Raw genomic sequence first — 23296 nt, 5'->3', positions numbered from 1 at the left:
TTTTCATGGTTGCTTATTCCAGTATATAAGTCATACATCGCTGTCCTGGGAAGTCTAGAATTACAAAACAAGACAAGAGAACATGATACTTTGTACCTATCCAAGCACCTACTTTATTCATTGTAAGCACTGGAATACAAAATTATACATGTATTAAGATTTGAAAGTTTAGCAACATCCCTGAAAGTAATTTTTAGAAATGACAACCTACAGGAATACATAACATTTTTTTATGGTGTGCAAAAAAAAGGTTGGATCGAACTTTTTATGGTTGCTCATGTCGGTACATACGTAATACATCAGTTTTCTTGTCTTCATTATGTGCTATATATATTTAAGCAACAAGTAATTCAAATGATGATTGTCATTTTCTTCCTGTTTTAGTTAGCAGAGGAGTAATCAACAGTCGGGAAATGATTGCGATGCCGTTTTTATTTGCTTCCAGTAACAGGTGTGGTCTATGTAAACTTACACGTAGTAAAACCAGCGACCCTCTACTGAGGGTTTGCCATACGGGATCTATTAGTGCCGATTAACTCGGACCTTCTTGCTCATTTCTGTTCGAACCAATTTCATTAAGAAAAAAACGTCACACTGACAATTTTGAATGTTTAGCAGCGAATAGAGAGACGACCGTAATTTCATATTGAGTCTGCGTAACAAGTCTCGCAAGACTCGCTTGAAGGCTTTATAGGAAACATTATGCATACTCACCTTCGTGTGACGGTACATGATACATCACTTACCCTTTCTTTTACCTGTGCATTTAACGTATATACCTATTTGAGTGTTCCATACCAGTATAACGCGTACGTATTGTTCTGTGGGACAGCTAGAGTTAAAACGCGTTATAGCTGCTGTACTTTAGTGGCGAGCTCTCGGTACTTTTACAACTTCAGACCGCAATTCAAATCTTAACAAGTAGATTTCTGTTGAAAAACTTAAGTTGAGTTTAGCTAGGATATTGAGTGTTGATGTGGTTTAGATGTGGCCATCTGTTTTGCTCGCGGTTTCCTGCGATTTTGTCGCCCATAGGTGAAATACGTGCACTGTGGAAGTCAGGCACAGCGATTTCCGATTTCTTTTCGTGATAAAAGTTAACGAAATCTTTTCATCCCTGATGCGCAAAGCTAAACAACAATAAATTTTAGCTTTTGGAGGCTGTTACTAAGAAATGTCCGGAAGAAGTTTGTCGATTTTATCTCTAGTTCTATAGAAAAACCAAGGATTTTCAGGTCTTTGTGGCGGCTGGAAAGATGTCCCTGATTCTAGGCTATGTTTGAAACCAGGAGGCTTCTTGGTGATCCTTGATGTTAGTTTCAACAGTTTAATTTTCAAATTTTAGTAAACAAATCGGTGGATCCCTTGCTTTATTTCATGGGTTTCGTTTTACGTTTTTTTTCTTGTTCGTTCACAAGAATCTGGATCGAATATGTAAGTGGTTTGTAATTTCATGACGTCATGGTTGTAGTACTGTAAGCTTCTATTTGAATCGGAAAACTGTCATAGGTTGCTGTCCACATGACCACGTGCTCGCGCACATTTGATCTTTCATAAACTTGAAGAGATTGTCGCCTTGCAGCCGAAAGTCGGACGCAGTGGGTGCTTTTTTCTTGTCTTTTGGCGGGAAAATGTGTGGCCGTCAAAACGGGCCCACCTCTACCACCCTGGGAAAACGTACTGGGTTTTGGGAAGATACCATCTCCAGCTCGCGGGGGTTTATCGTTTCAACAGATCGTCAGCAAGAAAGTCTCGTCGTTGCAGTACTTTTCTGCAGTTCTTTGTCTTGCTAATAATGACATGACAATACGTTTTTTTTTTTCTTTTCGTTACATGGACGATGTTTACAAATGTTTTTACACGTGGGTAGCAGGGATTTTTACGCCGTACTCGTAATTCGTCAGGGGAAGTCACAACAGATGGAGTCAGGCACGGTCTCCGAGCAGAGACTGACCCCAATTCCCCCCTCAGCTTCACACCGCGTACCGGAAGGAGGCTGGGTTTCTCAAGTGCAAACCCCTTCGTGCGAGGGCTTCCTTAGCTCACATCTCACCTCTCCGTGGTCTGAAGAGGTGGCAGAAATTGTCAAAAAAAGGGTGAATCTTGCCAGAAGGACTTGGCCGGCCATAGAAGTGCACAGCCTTCCTTTTTTGGCCAGTCTTCACAACTTTGTCCGCCCACATAGAAGTCTGGACGGGAGCTTCCTCTTCTCTTCTCTGAATACTCACAGGAAAGAGTAGAGGAAGGAACAGCGGTAGGAGGTGCGCATCATCAAAACAGTCGTACTGAGAGCGTTGTGACGAACTCTTCTTTGTTCATCTTACATTTCCCTTTAATTTTCCCAAGCCAGGCAGAAATTGTATCGTGATTTTGGCACACATCTTTAAATGTTATGAGCACAACGTGTCGTAGAAAAACAACAAAATATACAACGTAAAATATACAACCTTAAAGGGGGAGGGGGGCTTCGGAAAGATATTTATCGAGCCGCTAGATTATATTTTGTGGGAGGATACGGATGGACGGCTGGTAGGAAGTGGGGATTATCGTCAGCTACTAGAGGTGGAATAATGCACACAAGATGGCCACAGTTTTGATTGTAACTCCGATGGCTTTATTTCTCCCTGATACATTCAATATTTTCCATCTCAGAACACGTGGGAAATTACAAACCATCGTACAAGAAACACAATTAACCATCTTCTCTCATCTTAACCGTCATTATTATTATTATTCTCTTTGTTGTACTGAAATTTCCACAGTGGAAGCATGGTTTGTGTTTTGGTTAAATGGCTAGCTAAAGGCTATGGCACTACCGTCGGTTTCTGGAACAATTGGAACGCAGGCTCTCTACAAACTACATAAACACGAACACCCTGAGATCATTATTTAAACGTAGGACGGTGCACACACCCTGTACACAATCTCAAACTTACACATTATACCACCGGTTATATCTCATGCAGTAGCTTTTTCCTTACACTTTCGCCTTCCTATTTTGGGTTAGAAAATGGCATTTATAACAGTCTCAGTGCCTTATTGTAAGTCTCATAATTGACAAATATTATTATTATTATTTTTGTGAAAGAATTGCCATTTTTTGGAAATATTTGCCCTTTACATCAATGTGGATCCTTGTAAAAAGCTCTGGTATTTGGTTTCGTCGAAGTACAAAAATGGAAATGTTCGAACCTTCATTGGTAGATACAAAGTCAGTTACCACTGAAATCGATTCTATTTTACACAAAAATTTTATATTTCTAGCGACTTTGGTACATTTAGAAAATGCAAGAGAACTGTGTTTCCTCCTGGAACAACACATCACCACGTGTGCTGGAAGAATTCAGGTCGTTTTTCGTTGGTTTGACTGAAAATAATTAGAACCAGCTGGTAAAGCAACTAGACGTTAAATCGCCTACAAATGTTGATTACGTAATCTAGAACATGTGCACAACATTTGGTGATGTCACTACCTACATCTAAACATTCATGTTGCTTTTCAATGTTCTCTTACATGGTACCATATACCAAAGTCTCTAAATTCAATCAAGAATGGTTCTCTCTGTTTTAACTTGAACAAATCTCGATTTCAATTCTAACTGGCTTTTTACTTTAAGCTCGTTTCGGGTCAACATGAAAATAGCACTGTACTCCAGTCAGCTGAATGGTATAAATGATTATCTGAAAACGATTCCATGAGGTAAATATATTGTTCTTTACCGACCCACTGAACTGATATCATTTTCTTTTCTTTCTTAAGTATAACATTTCTGTCTAACTATCGTACATTTACAAAGACAAATACGGTTAATACTTTTCTGTGCGTTCACAAACTGGTCTCACATACACGGCTTTGTTTGGACGAGTTTACCTCCAATACGGGTGCAACCTACTGGAATAATACCGAAGGGGTTAAAAGCGTGACCCTTCGCTGTTACGCCTTTTATAAACACAGAAACTCGCCTATAAATTGCACTGTGAAAAAGATACCCTTATGACACGATAGGCGCAACAACGTAGCAACGCTTTTAAGTTAAAATGAAAATCATCTAAATCTATTTTCAAACCTTTCTGAGCGAAAGAACAAAAACCTGCATAAATCCCCGAATTAATAGATTATAAATAAGAACAAGGTAATTAGGAAAATATAAAAGAGACATAACATTTTAAGAGTCACAAAACATATATATATATAAATGGTTAGCAGTGGTAAGAACAGAGATTTAACAAAAGTGCTCACATATACCCGTGTTTTTTGACACTAATAATATCTCCTAAATTTTCGAACTACTGTTTATAAACTAATACTACGTGATACATAGACATTTCCGTGGTTTAGAATATATATACACACCATAACTTATGATTCAGTTGGATATTTTGACATCAAAATTGGTATAATTGCAAAGCCCATTTCAAGAAAGGGAATCTTCTTCCCTTCTCCTTCTAATTAACTGAGGTAGTGAATTGAATTCAGTGGTTAAACCTGAGATATTGGATGGCTCGCGCCATGGTACATGTCACTGATCGGGCGAACGACAACCGGCAGGTTCAGACAATAACATCCCTAGCCCGGTACTGGAGGTCTCCAGACCGGTGTTACTGGGGCGGGTTGGGCTGCTGCTGCTCCTGTCGCTGCTTACTCATCTTCTTCATTTTCATTCTCCTGTTCTGGAACCAGATCTTGACCTGCCTCTCGGACAAGTTGACGTGCTGCGAGATCTCGTAGCGCCGCTCTCGCGTGAGGTACATGTTGTAGAGGAACTCTTTCTCCAGCTCCAGGGTCTGGAAGCGGGTGTAGGGACACCGCTTCTTCCGCGACGAGTGATTGTTCATCCAGCCTGGCTGGTTCGCTAGCGCCGATCCTACGTGCGAGAGAGAGGGGGGCAAAAACACAAACACGGAAATCACTAGAACACCCCAGACACACAGATAGCCTAAACTGTACACTGAAGACAAAGGAAAGGGACAAAATGGTGGGAAAAAGGGTGATTTTATGGCACATCGATCACGTGTTTTCCTGAGATGAAGCTCTGCCCTAGCGGGGGACATAAATCTGACCAGTAATCCTATAATGTTACGAAAAAAGGTTGGGTCTTGTCCCCCCGCGTGGCCGCCATGTTGTTCGGAGCCCATTAAACCCGTGCACTGAAGAGGTCGCTCTACGTTTGGCCCAGTTTGCCGCGTTGTTCTGCATTATTTAACCTGGATTTTTCCCGCTTCAAGTTCAAACGTTGGCTGAGGCGGCGTGGTATCGGCCGTGCGGGCGGCGGGCCATTTACGCACGCACTATTACCCTACATGCCACGGGTGAATGGGATGGTTGATAGTACTACTACGCGAACGGGAAGCAAGGCGTAGGTTTGCTCATACTACAACATAGTGAGGGTCTTACCGTGCTTGTCGTCTCCGTTCTTTGGGCTTTCCTGCTCGGATTTCACCTTCATCTGTCCATCTAGACTGAGTCCCTGAGCGTGCATGTCCCTGTATGGCTGGGAGTAGCCGGTGTAGCCTGGCGGGCCCGTACCGGCTGTGGTCTTGCCTGCCTCGGCGTCCGAGGTCTTGTAGACCTGCATGGCGGTGGCGTGCAGGCCGGTCCCGTTGCAGTACGAGCTGCCGGCTGCTTGGTGATTGTTTGGCACGGGTTCAGTCCAGGGGTTGATGCCGTCCGTCCCGTCGTTAGGGAGATGTCGGGGCGGCAGGTAGGGGTAGAGGCAGGACACTGTGTTGGACCGCTCCGGCGACTGATGATAGTAGAAGGACGCTCCAGCACTGCTGGAGTACGAACAGTTGGGGAAGCCGCTGGCCTGTCCGCCGTTTCCTCGTCTCCAGAGAGGCAGGCCTAGTCGTGGGTCGTCTCCTCTTCCTTTGAACACGTCGTCGCCCACATTTGTAATCAAAGAGTCTACGAAGTAAGGGTTGGCTGTCCCGGACGTCATCATAGCCGTGTTTTGACAGTTGAATCTCAGGCCACGGGTTTCCCGAGCTTTACGCCCATTATGATGCCTATAAATAAAAGCAATAGAGAACATGCACGTTTATTTGCTGATTTGGTCACATGACAGTAATCAACCAATGACGAGGCAGGGAATCGCTAAGTATGCAACAAAACATGACGTCGAGCAGGTTGTTTTCCTCCCCCCCCGCAACATACTACGCCCAAAATTCAGGTTGACATAGAAACTCCAAAATACCCTTTTTCTAACATACCTTACACCTTCCTACACACAGCACACATATACGCGCCTAAAAAGTCCGTATCTACGTTGTGTACAAGTGCGTACTATCATCAAAATAAACAATAGTAGTGCCGGGGTGAACGAAAGGACAGCGGCCCGGAATTCACCTAGCTGCAGCCTGCCATATTTCATTCAGAGTTCATGGTGAGGGCGATTTACGCCACCATTAGTCATGGGTGGGGGAACGCCGCCGCCAATATACCCCGTGCGTCGATTTCTACACGCCGAGCCAGAAATGAACGCACTCAATCAATTCGCTCACGGAGGGGATGCAATCAACGAGAAACATCCAGCCGGAGCGATTTCTGAGAAGTGAGAATCGTTTGCTAACATGATCCCGTTTTCCTGTTTTTCCTTTTACTACTACAGGTACAGCGCGCCACATACATCCTTTTACGGACAGAGACGTCGCTCAGAGCCGCCCTCTGCCGGCAGCCGTCATCACTGCACCGTCATGGAATCCAGGACCGACACAGGAGGCCACAAATCAAGCCGAAAGCAAATACGGGCAGTAGGAACGGTCAGCATGATAAATTGCATCTGCCCTTATCGCCACAAGCGGAGGGGGAACGATTGATGCCAGCCCACGACTCAAAGGAAAAAGTCATCCCGCGTATGCAACGTAACTCTTTCATGTATTCAACGCATATTTCTGCAACACCTTTACTGTTAGCAATAGTAGTACTTTCTGTTAGCTTTTATCAATGTGGTGTTATGCTTACTCTTCAGTAGAGTAGAGTATATGTGATGCTATAAGAGAGAAACAATAGCGTTTAAACTATTCTAGAATACAACTTCAATGCCATGTATGGATGAACAAACCTCACACCATCAACCTGAAATACAGCAACAGAGGACCTGGTTGTAAAAATGGGCCAAGAACTACATGCACTACAGCCAGGCAACAGTTGGTCAGTGGCCATCTACTGACCACGCGGCTGCCCCTGTGACAAGTGCTAGTGTGTAAGTCAATGACGCGGGGCTGGCCTCGATCTCTGCCTCTGCGCAGCGCCAAAACCCCGGTTGGCGCCGGTTAGTCATGGCGGACTCATCAAGCCGGACTGATCGTATTTCCCACCGGGGACAGAACGTAAATAACCGCGGTCTCACGGACACTGTCGCTCGCGAACTTGACACCGGAGGTAAGAAACTTGGAAAGCACGTCAGGACTAGATTCGATACCTCAAGGCTCAGACGAAAAAGTAAGATCGCTTTAGTTTCGGTTGTTCTTTTCGTGGAGGCTAGGGTACAGTAACAGAAACTTAGAGAACACTTCGGGATTAGAATTAATAGTTCAAGTCTCAGACGAAGAGTTCGGTTAGTTCGCTGCTTTTCTGAAGTGAGGAATGAATGGCTCGAGTACAATAAATATTGACTGTGACGGCCCGATTTCTAAGAAGGGACCCAGGAGACTGCTTGTAGTTGATGGAGAAATTTTACTCTCCAAGCAGAGGAGGGGTTCCGGCAGGTTTTTGACGTGTTTTAGGCGTTTTTGTCGGGCTTTCTACTTTGTCATTTTTTTTGTATAGCCAAAAAAGAAAATGACAAAGTAGAAAGCCCGACAAAAACGCCTAAAGCACGTCAAAAACCTGCCGGAACAACTCCTCTGCTTGGGGAGTAGAGAGATTTGACCTTATATGTGAAGATTGGCCGATGCTATTGATTTTATCGTTTTAATACTTTCGTAACAAATGACGGACTGTGCGAAAAACTGGACCAAGCTTTGTTACAAAAAATCGTGGATACGTTACTTTCTGTATATCGTGTGAGACATTAATAGAGTAAGCATACATTGTAATAGGGAACTAACAATATTTTCCATATCAACACGAAACTTGTTTTGCATTGCGTCTAAATTTCAGTTTGTATTAACTTTGTATGTACTAAGAATAATTGGAAACATTCAGTACTTACACTCAAACGCACTTTTCCGTTCTGTTAGATGTACAACGACTTTTTCTTTTACTTTTAACGATTGAACTCAAAACGTATACTAGGTCAATATTCGCAATACATTTTCGTTGAAAAACAATGCACAAATCCTACCGACGTTGTTGACATCTCCATCAGTCTATCCTGTATTGTGGTAACCTCGAATAACCCCTCTAGAAAAGGTGTAACACTAGGGTGCCAACAAAATGTCGGAATCACTCGAGTTGTAGCTGATTGACTTTTAAAGTACCAATTATGTGTAATTAGTGAAGGTGTGTAGGACGCAGTTTAACAGGTTTAGCGCAGAAAACGCGCCAAAGGTCGGGACCTTCGCACGATCAGGTGCAAAGGTCACGATCCCAGAATTCCTGGCGAAAGCGCTCCACCAAAACGAAATTATCAACACAGTAGAGTTCCGAATAGAAAAAAAAAACGTGACGAAATTTTCAATTTCTTTCCCAACGTTCTGTTTACTTTTCGGTTTGGGAAGTTATGATTTCGTTTTGAGTGGAAATGTATCGAATAACGCGTCAGCTGCTGTTGTCGGTTGATCACTTTGACGTCAAGGGAAAAAAGATTTATCACCTAACACGTGATATGTTTGATAAATGGCTCTATATTTGACCTATATTGTTTCCCCAGTTATTTCTTTAACAATGCACATGCTTCCCTAAATACGATATCCACTTGAAATGACATGTTGAGTTTATTTGTTATTATTCACTAGTAAAATGTAAACGCGTTCTATTCCTTATATCAACAAAAGAAATACTAGAAATTGTACATGTTTATGATGTTCTGCTATAAAGGGTAGTGCGCACGTGATTAAACGTAGTAAAGTTACGTTTTTGTTAACACACGAAAACGTTTGATTCAATGTTTCATTCAATGTTTTTAAAACAAAGTACACCACACAAATCTATGCCTCGCTTCAATGTGGTCATCTTATACCACCCAACAGTTTTTCCAGTTCACCTATATACGCCCGCACCCTGCCATATATATCCCTTATCGTATAATCTGGAAGCTCGGCCGTAGATATACGGATGATAGTTGGACACTAGTCCTGCACCGAGTGGTGACTATCACCTCGCCTCATGCCGTTATGGCGTCCACCAGTGATAAATCTGCCCTGACCCGCTAGTGACACCAGCGCTCATAAAATCACATTAGATATTCCTGTGGTTTGGCACAGATTCTAGTGAGGTTTACCAAGGAGGATTAAACCTCCTTGGGTTTACCAAGTTGTGTAAGAAACTTGTGGTCCATATTAAATCGCCTTTAGCTTTAATACTACTACTTGTGATGTTTATGACAGAAGGCCACTTAACAATTCTTATACGTATAGTAAGCACACCGATATCAAATTTGTATTGTGGATGTTTTGCTGTTAGGCGATAATCGTAGGCAAACTTTTGTATTTTGTTGAATTTGTATCGCACCTTTTTTATGCTGTTGTCCTATACAATGTCCTTGATGCTGTTTACTGTTGAATTTGTATTGCACTGACTATGATGTTGTTCATATGTTATGTTTTGAAGGAACTTTGTTGTTTAGGTATGTGTTAAACCATATGAATAGATAGAGGCTTTACTGACGTAAACCGAACATTTTGTAGGTGAAGATACATATGCTTTGTAACAAATACTATTTTGGTGTAAACAACCTGTTTTCCTTTGTACATGGAATATATTTACTGGCACATTTACAACAGTATAGGTAGCTTTGGTATTTGTGAGACAAGCAAGGTATGTTTTCGCTGTGATAGAAAGATTAAGCTATGTGTTGTGATTTTGTTTGTTATTGTAAAATATATGATTTACTTGAAGGGAGAATAAACAGTGGAAAAACGTTATAACGTACCTTTGTATGTCACCGTATCTGCTTGTGAGAGTTCAGAAATATTATGTAGCTTACGAAAATACGTAACACATAAACGTACCTATCCTATGACCCGTTGTGATATTTTCCCACTCAAATGCGGGGCTAGCTTTTCTCATGCAGATTGCCCAGGTTTAATAGGTATATTTGTTACAATATCCTCCATCGAGCTCAAATGGGCCACACGGCACAGAAAGGACATGTTTTTTTACAGCATTGTCGATCGTCATCAGATATGTCATAAACCTTTGGTCAGGTCTAAAAGACCGAGTCGATTCCAGCCCATTCCTGGAGCATTTGGTGGCCACAAGTCGATATTTGCTTATTGACATTTTCCAAAATAAAATCGACGAACGGTTAGCAAGGGAGGGAGGGAGTGCGTTCGGAAAGTGAAGCACACATCTTTAGCTGAACGTGTTATATCAATATTGTATGCAAGTGCGGTTTACATGGCGATATGTCAAGTAGCTGTGTCAAATTGAACACATCTAGGTGTTTACTGCGAGGTGTTTATGGAAGTGTCAGGGTGTGTCAAGCCCTTTCGTCACCACAGCGAGAACCTGACACGTTTAGCACGACCGCCATCTTGTGTTTTTTTCAAACGTGGCGTTCCCTCGCATCAGAAATACAACCACTTCGGAGAGAAATTGCCCGAATCGAATTCTGCTGTAATACATATATTTAGTACATCTGAAACAAATCAATAAAAAGTACCTATTCTTTAAAAGCGTTATCGACCAAGGCATAAACCACAAATGAAGAAACAAGAGCATTTTCGTTGTAGTTATTCCAGGCAGTATCATTTTTCTTGTGGTTCGTTTTACATTATAGTAAGACGAATTAGACTCCGTTGGCAATATTGCAGCACATGTATACAGCCAACTTAAACGGAAACAGAACAATCTGGCAATGATAAGATTTATTAGATACGTTTTGGTCCATGGATACGACAAAAAGAACCTTTAGTCACACTAGAAGAATTGTCACCAAGGTTTGGCAATTTATTAACATATTTTTCTAGATGTCGTAGGGGGAAATTCAGGACAAATGAAGACACGCAGGAATTGTGCTATGATTAGAACCCATTTTTGCGTATTTTACTGTCAACTCTATCACTCGGACTAGTCGTATATCGTCTAGTAATGTTTGTTATGATGAAGATAGTATATCTTTGTGCACACACACACGAAATTTCCTACACTTATGTGGATGCAAAACACGCAAAACTGCTCCGTAAGGACATTTTGAGTTTCATTTACCAATTCCGCACGAAATGTAGAACATAATTCAACTAGAAATACCAGCTATAAATCCAGAAAAACTCTTTTTTTATGTCCAGAGCTAAATGGGCTGGATGACTTGAAGCACAAGAACGAAATTAGAAGAGACATAGATAGATATATTACTATTTACAACATACTCTGGATCGCTTTTCGTGGTAGGTATATGATGAAGCTTTATGAAGCACAAGAGCGAAATTAGAAGAAACATTGATATATTACTATTCACAACAGACACTGAAACGTTTTTGGTCGTAGACAATTGATGTAGTTTCATGTGATTTTGGTTGTAGACTCTATGTCTTCTCTTTCACGAAACACGAAAATAAATTGCTATGACTACTCCAGAGTAGAGTAGAGTAGAGTAGAGTAGAGAGTAGAATTTTCCGTCAGGTAGGACTGTTCCAGTTTAGACGGCTCTTACTCCAAACGGAAGGGTATGAATTTGTCCAGGAAGAATCCAACCAAGATCACAGACTTATTCGCCGCACAGTTTAGCTCTTTGCTACCTTTCAGAAAAGAAACGGTTTTCATTTAAAAATGGATTTTCAAGCAAGATAAAGTAGACTACAGTTAATTCGGTCATGTAGGAATACTGGTTTGCCTGTTTTGGCCGTTTTTCAACTCATTGTCATTTCTCGTTCCTGTGGGTTCAAGTAAGGAAGTCTGATTTAACGTTCGTAGAACAAGCCGATCAGGAACATCCGAAGAAAAGAACACATTGGTATAAACTGAAAACCATGTGGCACTTCGAAGAAAAATAAAGGCTTTGACTTGACTTGACTTAAAACTTTACTTCTTTTTAACTTTGAGATGTTTTTGTACTAGAAGTGAAAAGTCCACTACTCTACTGTCAGTTTTTTTCAAACTCCTTGACCGATACAAATGTGTTGCACAGTCTGAGTTAGAAAGTTACACACTTATCATGTGGACAGCAAGCTATGTCTTCAGTACATCAAACAGGACATCTACGTTTTTCTTGCTCGTAATATTGTTCATTTTTGGAGAGAGCTTATCGTTAACGTTTTCTCTGCACAGTAAGGATGATGCAGGTATCGAAGTCTGGCGTGTTTTTCGGAAATGGAACTTTTTATTCACTTCATTTGGAAACCAGAGGAGTAAAAGGGAAACAGATGATTTTACTAAAGACATCTCACGTGGTGATTTTGCTGGAGGGGGTTCATAAGCAGACTCTGTCTGTCCAGTTAGAATATAACTAATATAACTAGGACATAAAGATAAGAGTCAAGCCATACTTCAAGTAATTTTTCGTGTTTAAGGCAGTGCACGTAGATGCATGGTCATTGAAAAGGGGAACGAAAAACAAAAACGGTATAAACTTTGCTGAATATTGCACTCTACCGCATAGCATTTGGACAGCAAATAACCACAAAGAAACGATTTATAAAGAACGTTTTCTTGTTTTAATCTTGATAGTGTTTACGGAAGAAGAGAAATATATTTGTTCTTAGGAATAAGGATTATCCCGAAAAAGACCTATTGTCGCACACAAGTTAAAAAACATAACCGAAGACTTTACTCTATAACAATTTGTTGCTTCAAATATAGGCCACCTTCGTTAGTATGGTAAGAGTAGAGTAGAGTTTACATGAACGCAATGCAACAAACCTGGCTTTTAGTACAACTTTGTTCAAGAGCAACGAATTAAAAGTCTAACTTTTCTACTTGACAACGAAGTTTCTGTTAGGGTTTCATTTACAGAAGTCATTAAAGTAACTCCAAACTGTTCGCGAGAAGAAGCGAATGTCGTAACGAACAACAAATGGTTCTTATCTGTGATGGCAGGTTGGTCCGTGATGGCTGCCAAACGTGCTGCCATACTCCCGTCCGGTTCCATTGTAGGGTCATAAGGGCCATTTTCTGGGCGGACAGTTAACCATAACCGTGGCAATGGCCCGGTTTATGCGTCCCCTTGGCAGTTGTGGCTTGCCGAGTCTGTCTGTGACTGTGGGGAGTGGTGGTGTGTTGGCTGACACACAAACTCTCAACTTCTCGTAAATCTCAAAATGGCGGCCGCGGCTTAACCGAAGCGGCCAAAGGTCGCCTGGTGAAACTATTTCATTAGAGTCAAGCAGGGAAGAAAGTGTCGAGCTATATTTTACACTGTCGTGGCTAATTCTACAACTGTGAAAACATATCTTACAACTTCTGTGCCTCTGGAAACAATGTACAACTGTATATCAGTCTCCTAATGATATTGCTTTAACCTGTTTTTCAGGTCACTTCTGTTTACCCCTCTGTTATTTTTCCTTCTCTCTTATTTTTTGAAAGAGGGTGTACAAATAATTTAAATGCCAAACAGTTGCTACACTGAAGGGCACTTCGAAGGGAAGAAAAATAAATAAAGAATCAAGGAAACAGAGAATATATATATCAGGGTCCGCAAAGGTAAACGTAAACAAAATCCTCCGTTTTCACCCCTAGCACTAGTTGAAAGATTTGTGTTGTGTTTTGACTTTCACGTACAGCTAAGAAAGGTATCCTTTTCATTGCTGCCATATATTGTGCAGACACCAGACCCTAATTTCTATTTCTGCACACAGTATATCTCTCGGCAGACACGCAAGTATGTCTCGTATGTAAGTGTGGTGCCCCCCTCCCCTTCCAACATTTTAAACCACTTCAGCTATGCGTCGTTTAAATTTATAGTCGATATGAATTGCTATTAACATGAAAACCACTAGCGGCCTCTCGTAATCATCGCGAAGAGGCTAACCTTGGGCCGAACTTACTCCGTACAAATGTGAAGTTCACAAATAAATTTCTCACAATTGATACCCTCAAACGATGAGCAGAGGTCAACTGTTCATCCTTGAAATTGGAATGGAGCTGGTCGCATCACGAAATCTTCACATTACGATTTAGTACTATCGTTTTCATTCTCGGCGTAAATTTATTTCTCTCCATAGCTTGCCGTGAGAAGGGGTTATAGAGTTGACTTGTTTATAGCTCGTTAAAAGCTATGTAAGCGATACAAAATGTCGCAAACCATCTAGTGACAAGTATACGGCACGGGGCCGCATTTTAAAAGCCACAAATTACGGAGCTTGTTGACAAACCATAAATTTCAATGAAACATTTCCTGATGGGGGAAAATTTAACCGCAAACATATTGACCTTGACTCTCAAACGTTAGTAGCATGGCATTGACATATTGACGTCCTAATTCTAGTAATGACCGTTAAGTATGATGACATAACACTGACTTTCATGGCGGGTTTATCGTATTCTTGCTAGATTTGATAACATGAGGGAAAAACTACAATAACTTACGCGTAATAAACACTGAAAGACCATTACACTTATACTAAATACAGTAAAGGGATAATTTTCGGGAAAAATACTTTGTTCTGAGATATTTATCATTCCAATTATTATCAACAGTGTGATCAGATTTGATAGCCTGCATGGAAATTAGAAAGTTGGTAAATGTAGTAATTTCGGGATCTGATATGATACATCAATATGCGGTAATACTAGACTTAGGCCTACCTCAGGGCGGTTACTCTCAATTGCAAGATAATTTGAAAAAATTAGCCCTAGATGCAATGATATTGGCTACTTCAGACGTGAATGCTGAAGTGGTCATGGTTTTGGTCAGAGTTCAACTTAATCAATGAAAGTTTGAACTACGTAAGCTTGGTTTAAAATATGACATACTTTACAGCGCAGCATACCTGAAAAACACAGCAAAGCTTACATGTTCGACGGATATATGCTTTAGAGTAGAGAAGAGTAGAGTTGATTCCGCCAAGTAGGAACTCCGGGTCCAGTTTAGGCCGCTCTTCGATTCATCTCACTGTCATCTGTGTCATCTCTTTTAGTATGTTTCAGTTTTCTCCCTGCGCAAATGAATTAAGAACTTGATTTGTTTTTGTGTTTAATGTTAGTTCGAGGGCCGTTTTGCAGATGAAGTACCAAAAAATGGAAAACATGCCATTTTTATGAAAACTGGGATACAATATTCGGAACTGTGTATATGTTGAGTGACTAAAATTGGTATTGTGTGACGCTTGATATTTACAATTGGAATGTAAGGTACAAGTATGGTTATTTAATTGACGACAAAACACTAAGTGAAAGTACTGACTTAAAAGACAACAAAACACACAAAAATCATTCGTTCTTTGAACGGCCTGTCACACCTTAACGTCGCAGGCGCGTGTCGAAAGTTGGTGTTAGAAGGGTGTGGAAAACTCGATAGAAACACGTTTTGATGTTATAACTCAGACAATCCACCCAAATTCATCAAAGTCCGTTCTATTCCCACCGGCACAAGCAATCGATGTTCCTACTGCTTGACAAATGCGAAGTAACTTAACTCCTATAACACAATCAACGCTCACGGTTTGAACTGGGGGTGGGTTCGATACAGCAGTAGTCAGGAAAACACATTTCAGTCCAAAATCAGTCATATATTATCTTTGATCGAGTTTTGCTGGCGGGATTGATAATATCAACACCTAATATTAGCAGGAACCCATCTCAGCACATCGCTACAACTCGTAAAGGTGTTATGAAACATGATTTTTTTCCTCAATCGGTTCCGATAACATTATCTGTGAGTTTTGCACATATTGCAGATCGCCAAGATAGACTATCTACGTGTAAAAGTGTCAAACTGTGACGACATGGTGTCTGGAAAGTTGTCATATTCACCGAGAGGATATTTCTATATGATTATGAACTGCGCCTTGGCAAAATATAAACCCATTTTGCAAGCTCGTTTGCAACAAGGAAACATAACAATACAAACTACGGAATGTTTCCTATATAAGATTATCATATCAAGGACTGGTGTTCAGGTAGTAAAATTGTTAATTCAAAAATGGGATGATACGCTATTAACGATACAAGATCCCATCTCTACTGTGTATAGCTTAATTTCAAATACATGGGGGAATAGAAATAATAAACTTCATAGAAAAAATAGGCACCTACACAATAACAATTAGATTGCCCTAGAAATGGTGGTTTGAACATTACAGGAAGTGTCCCCTTTAGCACTCTCTCCATAAGACCAGTAACGCCAAATGTTTATGAAAGAATGAGGTAGGAAACGAAACTGTTAGAAACATTGCATTTTTTGAAGTAAAACATTTTACACAGAAAGTTCCAAACAGATATTTCGTCATGAAACGCTATATTTTCACCTGAACACATTCAATAACCACGCTCAACCTAACAAAAACACAACAATTTCATTTTTTTACCGATGAAAACAGTAACAACTGTTTCTCTATTTTCGACAGGGAAGTCCCCTAACTACAATGGATACAACAATGTGACAAGCGAACATTATAACAATAATTTCAACTTGAAATTGTTCAAATTGTTACTGTTTTCATCGGTAAATAATGAATCTGCTTTGTAAGTTTAAGCGTGATTTTCAAATGTGTTTAAAACGCTTAATGGTCAAAGTATAGCGTTTCATGACTATTTTATAAACATGACTGTCTGCCAAATTTGGCGAAGTTGCAAGAGCACTCCAAGCTAGGCCTCCGTACAGCTGCAAATCATGCCTCGCGCACCGAACATAGTCGCCACGGCCCCTTCACCTCCCAGTGACCCTACTTCTGTCACAAGGCAATAAATATCCACGGCTTGGCTCGAATATCGGCGCTAAACTCGACAAAAATGCACAAGTCTGGGCGCAATTTGGACATTGGAACATTCGGTTAACTCGGTACGTGGCTATTTCTTTTTTTACCACGCGAACAATATGTGCCACTAATAGACTAAGGTACAAGAATGGATTGCAACAATGAACGAGTTATTTCCACAATACAAATACAAGCCAGATCCGAAAGTTAGACCCTAGTTACGCCAAAAATAATTACGCAAGCAACCGTTGATAAAATTTTGAAACAGTCAGACGTTTTGTTTCTAGTAGGGACATAGGTCTAACGTCAATCGAGATAAACGGAACGGCAGGCGTTTCTAGCGAACCGTCGGTAATATGAATGCATTTTCATTTGCAAGAGAAAATCTTCAGTGGAGCATCGTGATGGGAATATATGTACGGTACAGAGACTATGTCTAGAGGTCACGGTAAGTATGACTAATAGTACCACCACGCAAATTAGAGAACTTATATAGGCTATTTGGAATATGCATGTACGTTTCTCCCAGTGACTTAAATAGCTCATTTAAAACACAGCGGTAGTTGAGTTAATTCTAGTATCACTCCCTGTGGTACTTGTTTCGTTGCATAGTATATTCTGAGAGGTCTCGGAGCTGGGAGCCTATTATTTAGCAGTTGTCAAAGATTCACGCCAACGCAAGAGTGAGAAGGAAAAGAGTATGCTGACAAAAACGACACCTCTCCCTTGGTGTAAAACAAGTCGTTTGAAATGTGACCACGTCACTGCATGAGCTGCTTTTCAAACAGGAAATATAATTTCAACGAATTCAAACTGAAGCACTTCAGCAAAAACAGCAAGCCAGTTTCAGTCTTGTCTTTAACCGATGGTGTAACGTTTTGAAATCATGATTATTTCAACGAATTCAAACGGAAGTACTACAACAACAACAAGTCAGCTCCAGTCTTTTTCTCTTTATTCTTTATACAAAAATTGCAACAAGACAATACACAGTGGAACGCCAGGCAGACAAGCTGATGTTGCGGACCACTCAACAGTATAGTTGCACCGAATTAAGCTCCCATCTTGTCGTTAACCGCTGGCGTACCGTTTTGTAGATTGGCGTTGCCCAGGCCTAACCTGTAAGGTATACTGACAAAAACGACACCTCTCTCTTGATATTAAACAAGTCGCTTCAAAGAAGAAATAAAATTTCAACGAATTCAAACTGAAGTTCTACAGCAAAAGCGTCATGCTTTGTCCTCAGTTTAAGTTCGTCCGCTTTACCTTTACAAAAACAGCAAGTCTTGTCTTTAACCGATGGCGTAGCGTTTTGTAGATTGGCGTTGCCCAGGCCTAACCTGTAAATCGGATTTGTGCTGTTATACTGATCACAAGTCCGGATCTACAGGGTAATCTTGGGGAACAACATGGCGGGTCACAATACAGATGTCCTCTCGTACTCAGAATGGTAAAGTCTCACAGAGAGATTCGTTGTAGTGTCGCGACTACCCTACTATTGTGTCCTTTTAGAAATGTACAATAAAGGTCTTCATTCATGATCTGTGAGTAGACAAGAAATGGGGTTCTCTTCGGAGCTTGTTGAGAAGAGAACGAGACTGAATTTAACCGCCGATTGCAGAAACATGTATTCAACGAACAATGCGAGAAACTGACTAGATCTTACAGAATTTTGTCGGTATATTGAAATGACTGTTCAGGAAAACCGTCTTGTCAAAAACAAATGTTCTGTTCTTTGACATTTTATAGAAAATGTGTCCGTTTCATGACTGTTGTGGCTACTGAAACGATATCTGCTATACTAGCATTCCTGCTGGAAAGAGCCTCGGACATAGGATGATATCTAAATTTACTGGTGGACAATAGTACTAACGTGTTCTAGGAAACTTAAAAAAAACACAGCAAGTACAAGTGACAAAAAGGGAGCCATGTATGTAGAAAGCACCGTGAAATTATCTGAGACACGCAGCGAATGAGGATATATATGTGCTAGACTTCTGGAATTAACAAATTAGAAATCCTCTATGAAAACTTTCCTGTATTGAAAACACCAAACATAGGATATGTTTTAAAGCAACAAGATTGGTGAAATACGCTGTATTACCTTTTGATCTTTATGAAAATTTTGCAGAAGAAAACCAGTGAATTTGCTATCATAGCAAAAAGATACTAAGAAGACGACAACATGTGATTGAACGAAAGGTACCCCACTCCCTTTACTATTGGAAATTTAAGTTGGGTAATAGGACTGGTACATGTGCAAGAAAACTAGAAATTTGGTACACAGGAAGCTAGAATTTCCGCTGGAAACAAGAATCCATACCTGGTCGAGGAACTCTACTCTATATTCTACTTTTCTCGACTGTACACCAATACAGAATAGACACTACGTGGAAGTTTAGTAACCTGAATAGCAAGTAACATTTTGCACTTACAATAGAAAGGCACACGTGGACAAACCTTTTATCAAAATCTGTAACATAAATACTAATTATGAAAATCCTACTGCCTGGTGAGAATAGATAATAACACAAATGCTCAAAATGCAACGTCAAGCAAAATAAGATGGATTCCGACATTTGTGTAGCTGGGCCAAAACATCCGTCTTGAAATGTTTATCTTAAAAATTCATGCCATGTTATTCATCAATCTGTACAAGTTGCCCTTACATAGAAGATTTATTAAACGAAATGAATACTGGTAGAGAAAAAACAAGGACCTAGAAATCCATGTGCTTTATCAAAACATGACACGCTCCGAAATACAGCACAATTCGATGTTGAAAACCTTACATTCTGCGAATTCTACACAGTAACTGCATTGCCACAATACTAAGATTTCTTTTCCGAGAATCATTCAAAGACTACGAGAAATATTTTCCTGTGGACGAATGCATGGCAGTACAGATTCTCTAAGCACGCAAAGCTGGTGCATCTTTCTGTTTCTGTATCGGATAAATCATAAGATAAATCACTAAGAGAGCGAACCTTTTGACGTAGATATATTTTACAGCTCTCTGTCGGGAAGTAACAGTTCATAATACCTTTAAACGTGGCCATGGGAATGCGTGTTCTAGTTTTAATTACTATCAATTGCTATAACCATAAATTTGCGTCAGCGTATATATAAATATATCTTCCTATTGTGAAATGTCGCTGAAACGCAAAGGTAGTCAAAATGTTATGCCATTTGTATCATAGCAAGTTGATCTTGTTACAAAATGAGCTGAGATATGATACAATTTCTTCTTGAGGCCGGAATGTCTCATTTCGTTGTTCAGATTTGTATGAGTTGGTTTCAAGATGGCCGCCCATCAAGTCAGGGTTGAAATCAAGTCTGTCGATCATACAAACCTGAGCAGCAAAATGACATATTCCAGACTCAAGAAGATATACCTTCGTGTATATATCTATACATTCGTGCATTTATAGCCTCTACCAGGCCCGATCGCTGGGAAAATAGTAGAAATCGGCCAAATAGAGTGAATAGTATGCCAGGGGTAGTCCGCTATACAGGGTAGTCCGATATACAGTGAAGCTTAATAGCCTATTGAGTCCCAGCCATCGGGCGGAGCCTGGTAGAGGCTAGTACATTTATACCTTCGTGCAAAATTTCAGCTACTTCTATAAGGGAAATGAACCTGTTTGGTAATAATTGTATCCTCATAAACAGGCAGAACATTTTGGTCATTCCTTCTTCCAGGCATGGCTGTGTTGCTTTTGAGGTTAGGCAAATTCTTTTTAAGCCCAATATTATCACCCATTTCATCTTCCTCCACAGAAGAAGCGTTTGACGATTGTCTGGAAAACAACTTAAAGAGAGGACGGAATCCCAGAAAAAACTGACCGAAGACTCTACTCTACTCTAAGAAATAGAGAGCTAGTATGAAGTATTTGGCTGCAATCAGGAATGTTTGTACCTACAGAAGAAAACGTCCAGTTGTTTATCCAGCTCTGTTTTTAAAGACACTTTAGAGACATTTTCTTCAAGTCAAGAATACCGTGGAGTTCGAGAACAGCAGTATACAACTACAAGGCCTTGGACTGTCCACACAAGCCTGGAATGACAGTCCAGTAATTGGATGAGCGGCCTCAAAGGGAACAAAGGGAACAAGAGAGCCTTCTTTTTCACGAATAGAATGACAACGTGGTGGAACAGGTTACCAAGAGAAGTCGTAGAGGCACCAACAGTGAACACTTTTAAAAACAGACTCGACAAACACATGGAACACCACCCAGTGATCTACAACTACAATGGAACCAGCCGATTCCTACCTGGCCGAAGAAACTCTACTCTACTCTACTCTACTCTACAAAGCACTAGACTGCCCTCACAAGCCTGAAATCACGATCCAGTAAAGGGATGAGCGGCCTAAATTGGAACACGACCTTCCTACCTGGCCGAATGGATCTACTCTACTCTACTCTACTCAATTGGAAGAGATCTTCCTACCTGGCCGAACGGATGTACTCTACTCTACTCTAGAAACATCTGATTACCATCATTCCAAGCAATCGGCAGTTGTTTTTCCTACAGAGTCCGCTGAGAACAACATGTCACTCTTGTAGGTCAGTCGTTACCGTATGGGACGAACCGTGGACATAGAAACCTGCCACAGTCCAAGGACCCTGTCAAGGATTTCAACTCTCACAACACCAGTATTGTGAATACACGTTATAGCATAGCTTAGGAGTTTTCGCACTAACACGATCTCACATGTAGCTGATGGCAAAAATATTACCAGGGTATAATTCTCTTGTAGATTAGTGCAAGAAATTGCAAAATAGAACTTAAATCGTGATATACTTTGGGATATGTTAAAACTGCAATGGAAACTAAAAAGGGCGAAAACAACATACCGTATGTATCATCGTAGTAAAACATTTATTTTGCTAATAGAAGTTGGTCTTGCATCTGTACCATACCTACCAGACCGTGTACAGCTGGCACGTTTGTGAAATGTCATGACATATCCAAACTTTGACTATATTGTACTATATCAAACAGACGCCTTTGCTGCACTGATTTATATATCTATCTATTGCTGATACAAGTACACAAGTGGTTCTGGCTTCAATAAGATGCCTAATAAACCATGTACAGTTAGTTGTTTGACGAAATGTCATGACATATGTAAACCTCGACCTTACTAAACTTTATCTAGTAGACACCTTTGCTGTTTTGAGTTAGATTTATGTGACAATACTACATAAAGTCACACAGCACACAGGGAAATCGTTACAACTCTCTACCCTTCCATCTCGAATCTACAGACATCCTAGATCGTGAATCCTGCTGGTTCGAACGGGGAGTAAGAGAAGCAATATATGAGAGAATGTACAATCTCACCCTCAACAGGAAAGGAGGTTTACGCGTTGAACTTTCAGGCACTAACCAAAATTTTATCCAGTTGCTTGAGTAATTACTTTGGGCGTATCTTATTACCTGGATGTCTAACCTTCATCAACGTTTCTACTTTACAACTTTCTGCACCCCCTATGGCCTTCGAAACGCCTGCTTCTCCTATGGGGTCAGTTATAAGTCTCCACTCTCAGTGAGTTAGGCATGTGTCAATCACGATGTTTCTGACTCAAAGAGAGGAGATGTTCTCCCAGTCCTGCTCCTGTAACCCGTAACCTTCAAGTGACCTCTGAATCTTGTTACGTGATGATCATTGGATAAGCAGTTCGACCTTGCAATGACAGAACAGACTCCTCCATAAAATTTGCAACCACAGATTTTGATCAAATCCTTTTCCATAGAATAACTGTCTCATCCATCCCTCCAAGTTAACTTCATCGCGTGGCGTGTTTTGTTTTGTTTTACTCTACATGCATATAAAATTGGAACACGATCTTCCTACCTGGCCGAATAGATCTACTCTACTCTACTCTACTCTAAACCAGATATTTTACAGACGTTCATATGTGGCCACACAGAGTGGCAAAAACACACATACAATGCAGACGGTATGATGCCACTAAACACAACCAGATTCAAAACAAGGGGTTACGATAAAGTTGTAAGATAGGTCACCTAACGTTGGTATTGGTTCTTGTTCCTTTGCTGTCGAATTCGGGAAAGGATAGGTAGATTGTGTATTTTCATGAATTTTTGTGTTGTCTTTCGTGTAGAGATATTTACATTTCACGAATATCACGGGCCTCTTTTAACTTTTCCAAGGAAGATCCAGTCTTGGAAGATCGTCTGAGAGGATGTTATCGCAAATGTCGAACACCTGAAGGATTTGGATGCAATCAGAAGCATCAGAGTCCAAATGATTTGTGGACACAGAAGCTCGTCATCTTGCAGTGTAAATAATGTTATGTATATTACCGAA

At 40.6% G+C, this 23296-nt stretch overlaps 1 protein-coding gene across 4 annotated transcripts in view; it reads right to left on the bottom strand.

Annotated features, from left to right (window-relative positions):
* Nucleotides 1-2591: 2591 nt before the first annotated feature.
* LOC136445919 (homeobox protein Hox-B9-like) overlaps nt 2592-23296 on the bottom strand; it is a 106315-nt gene continuing 85610 nt past the window's right edge. For 3 of the 4 annotated variants that reach the window (XM_066444153.1, XM_066444151.1, XM_066444152.1), the window contains 2 exons: nt 5396-6006; nt 2592-4865 (listed from right to left, as the gene is read on the bottom strand). In XM_066444153.1, coding sequence (XP_066300250.1) covers nt 4600-4865; nt 5396-5942 — 813 coding nt within the window. In that variant the 5' untranslated portion in view covers nt 5943-6006 and the 3' untranslated portion in view covers nt 2592-4599. Of the gene's footprint in view, nt 4866-5395; nt 6613-23296 lie in introns of those variants that run through there. The other variant, XM_066444150.1, reaches the window with a different exon arrangement.

This window comes from Branchiostoma lanceolatum, chromosome 12, assembly GCF_035083965.1.
Source record: "Branchiostoma lanceolatum isolate klBraLanc5 chromosome 12, klBraLanc5.hap2, whole genome shotgun sequence".
NCBI lineage: Eukaryota > Metazoa > Chordata > Leptocardii > Amphioxiformes > Branchiostomatidae > Branchiostoma > Branchiostoma lanceolatum.
The sequence above is the reverse complement of the archived record's forward strand: the minus strand, read 5'-3'. Positions and strand labels throughout refer to the sequence as shown.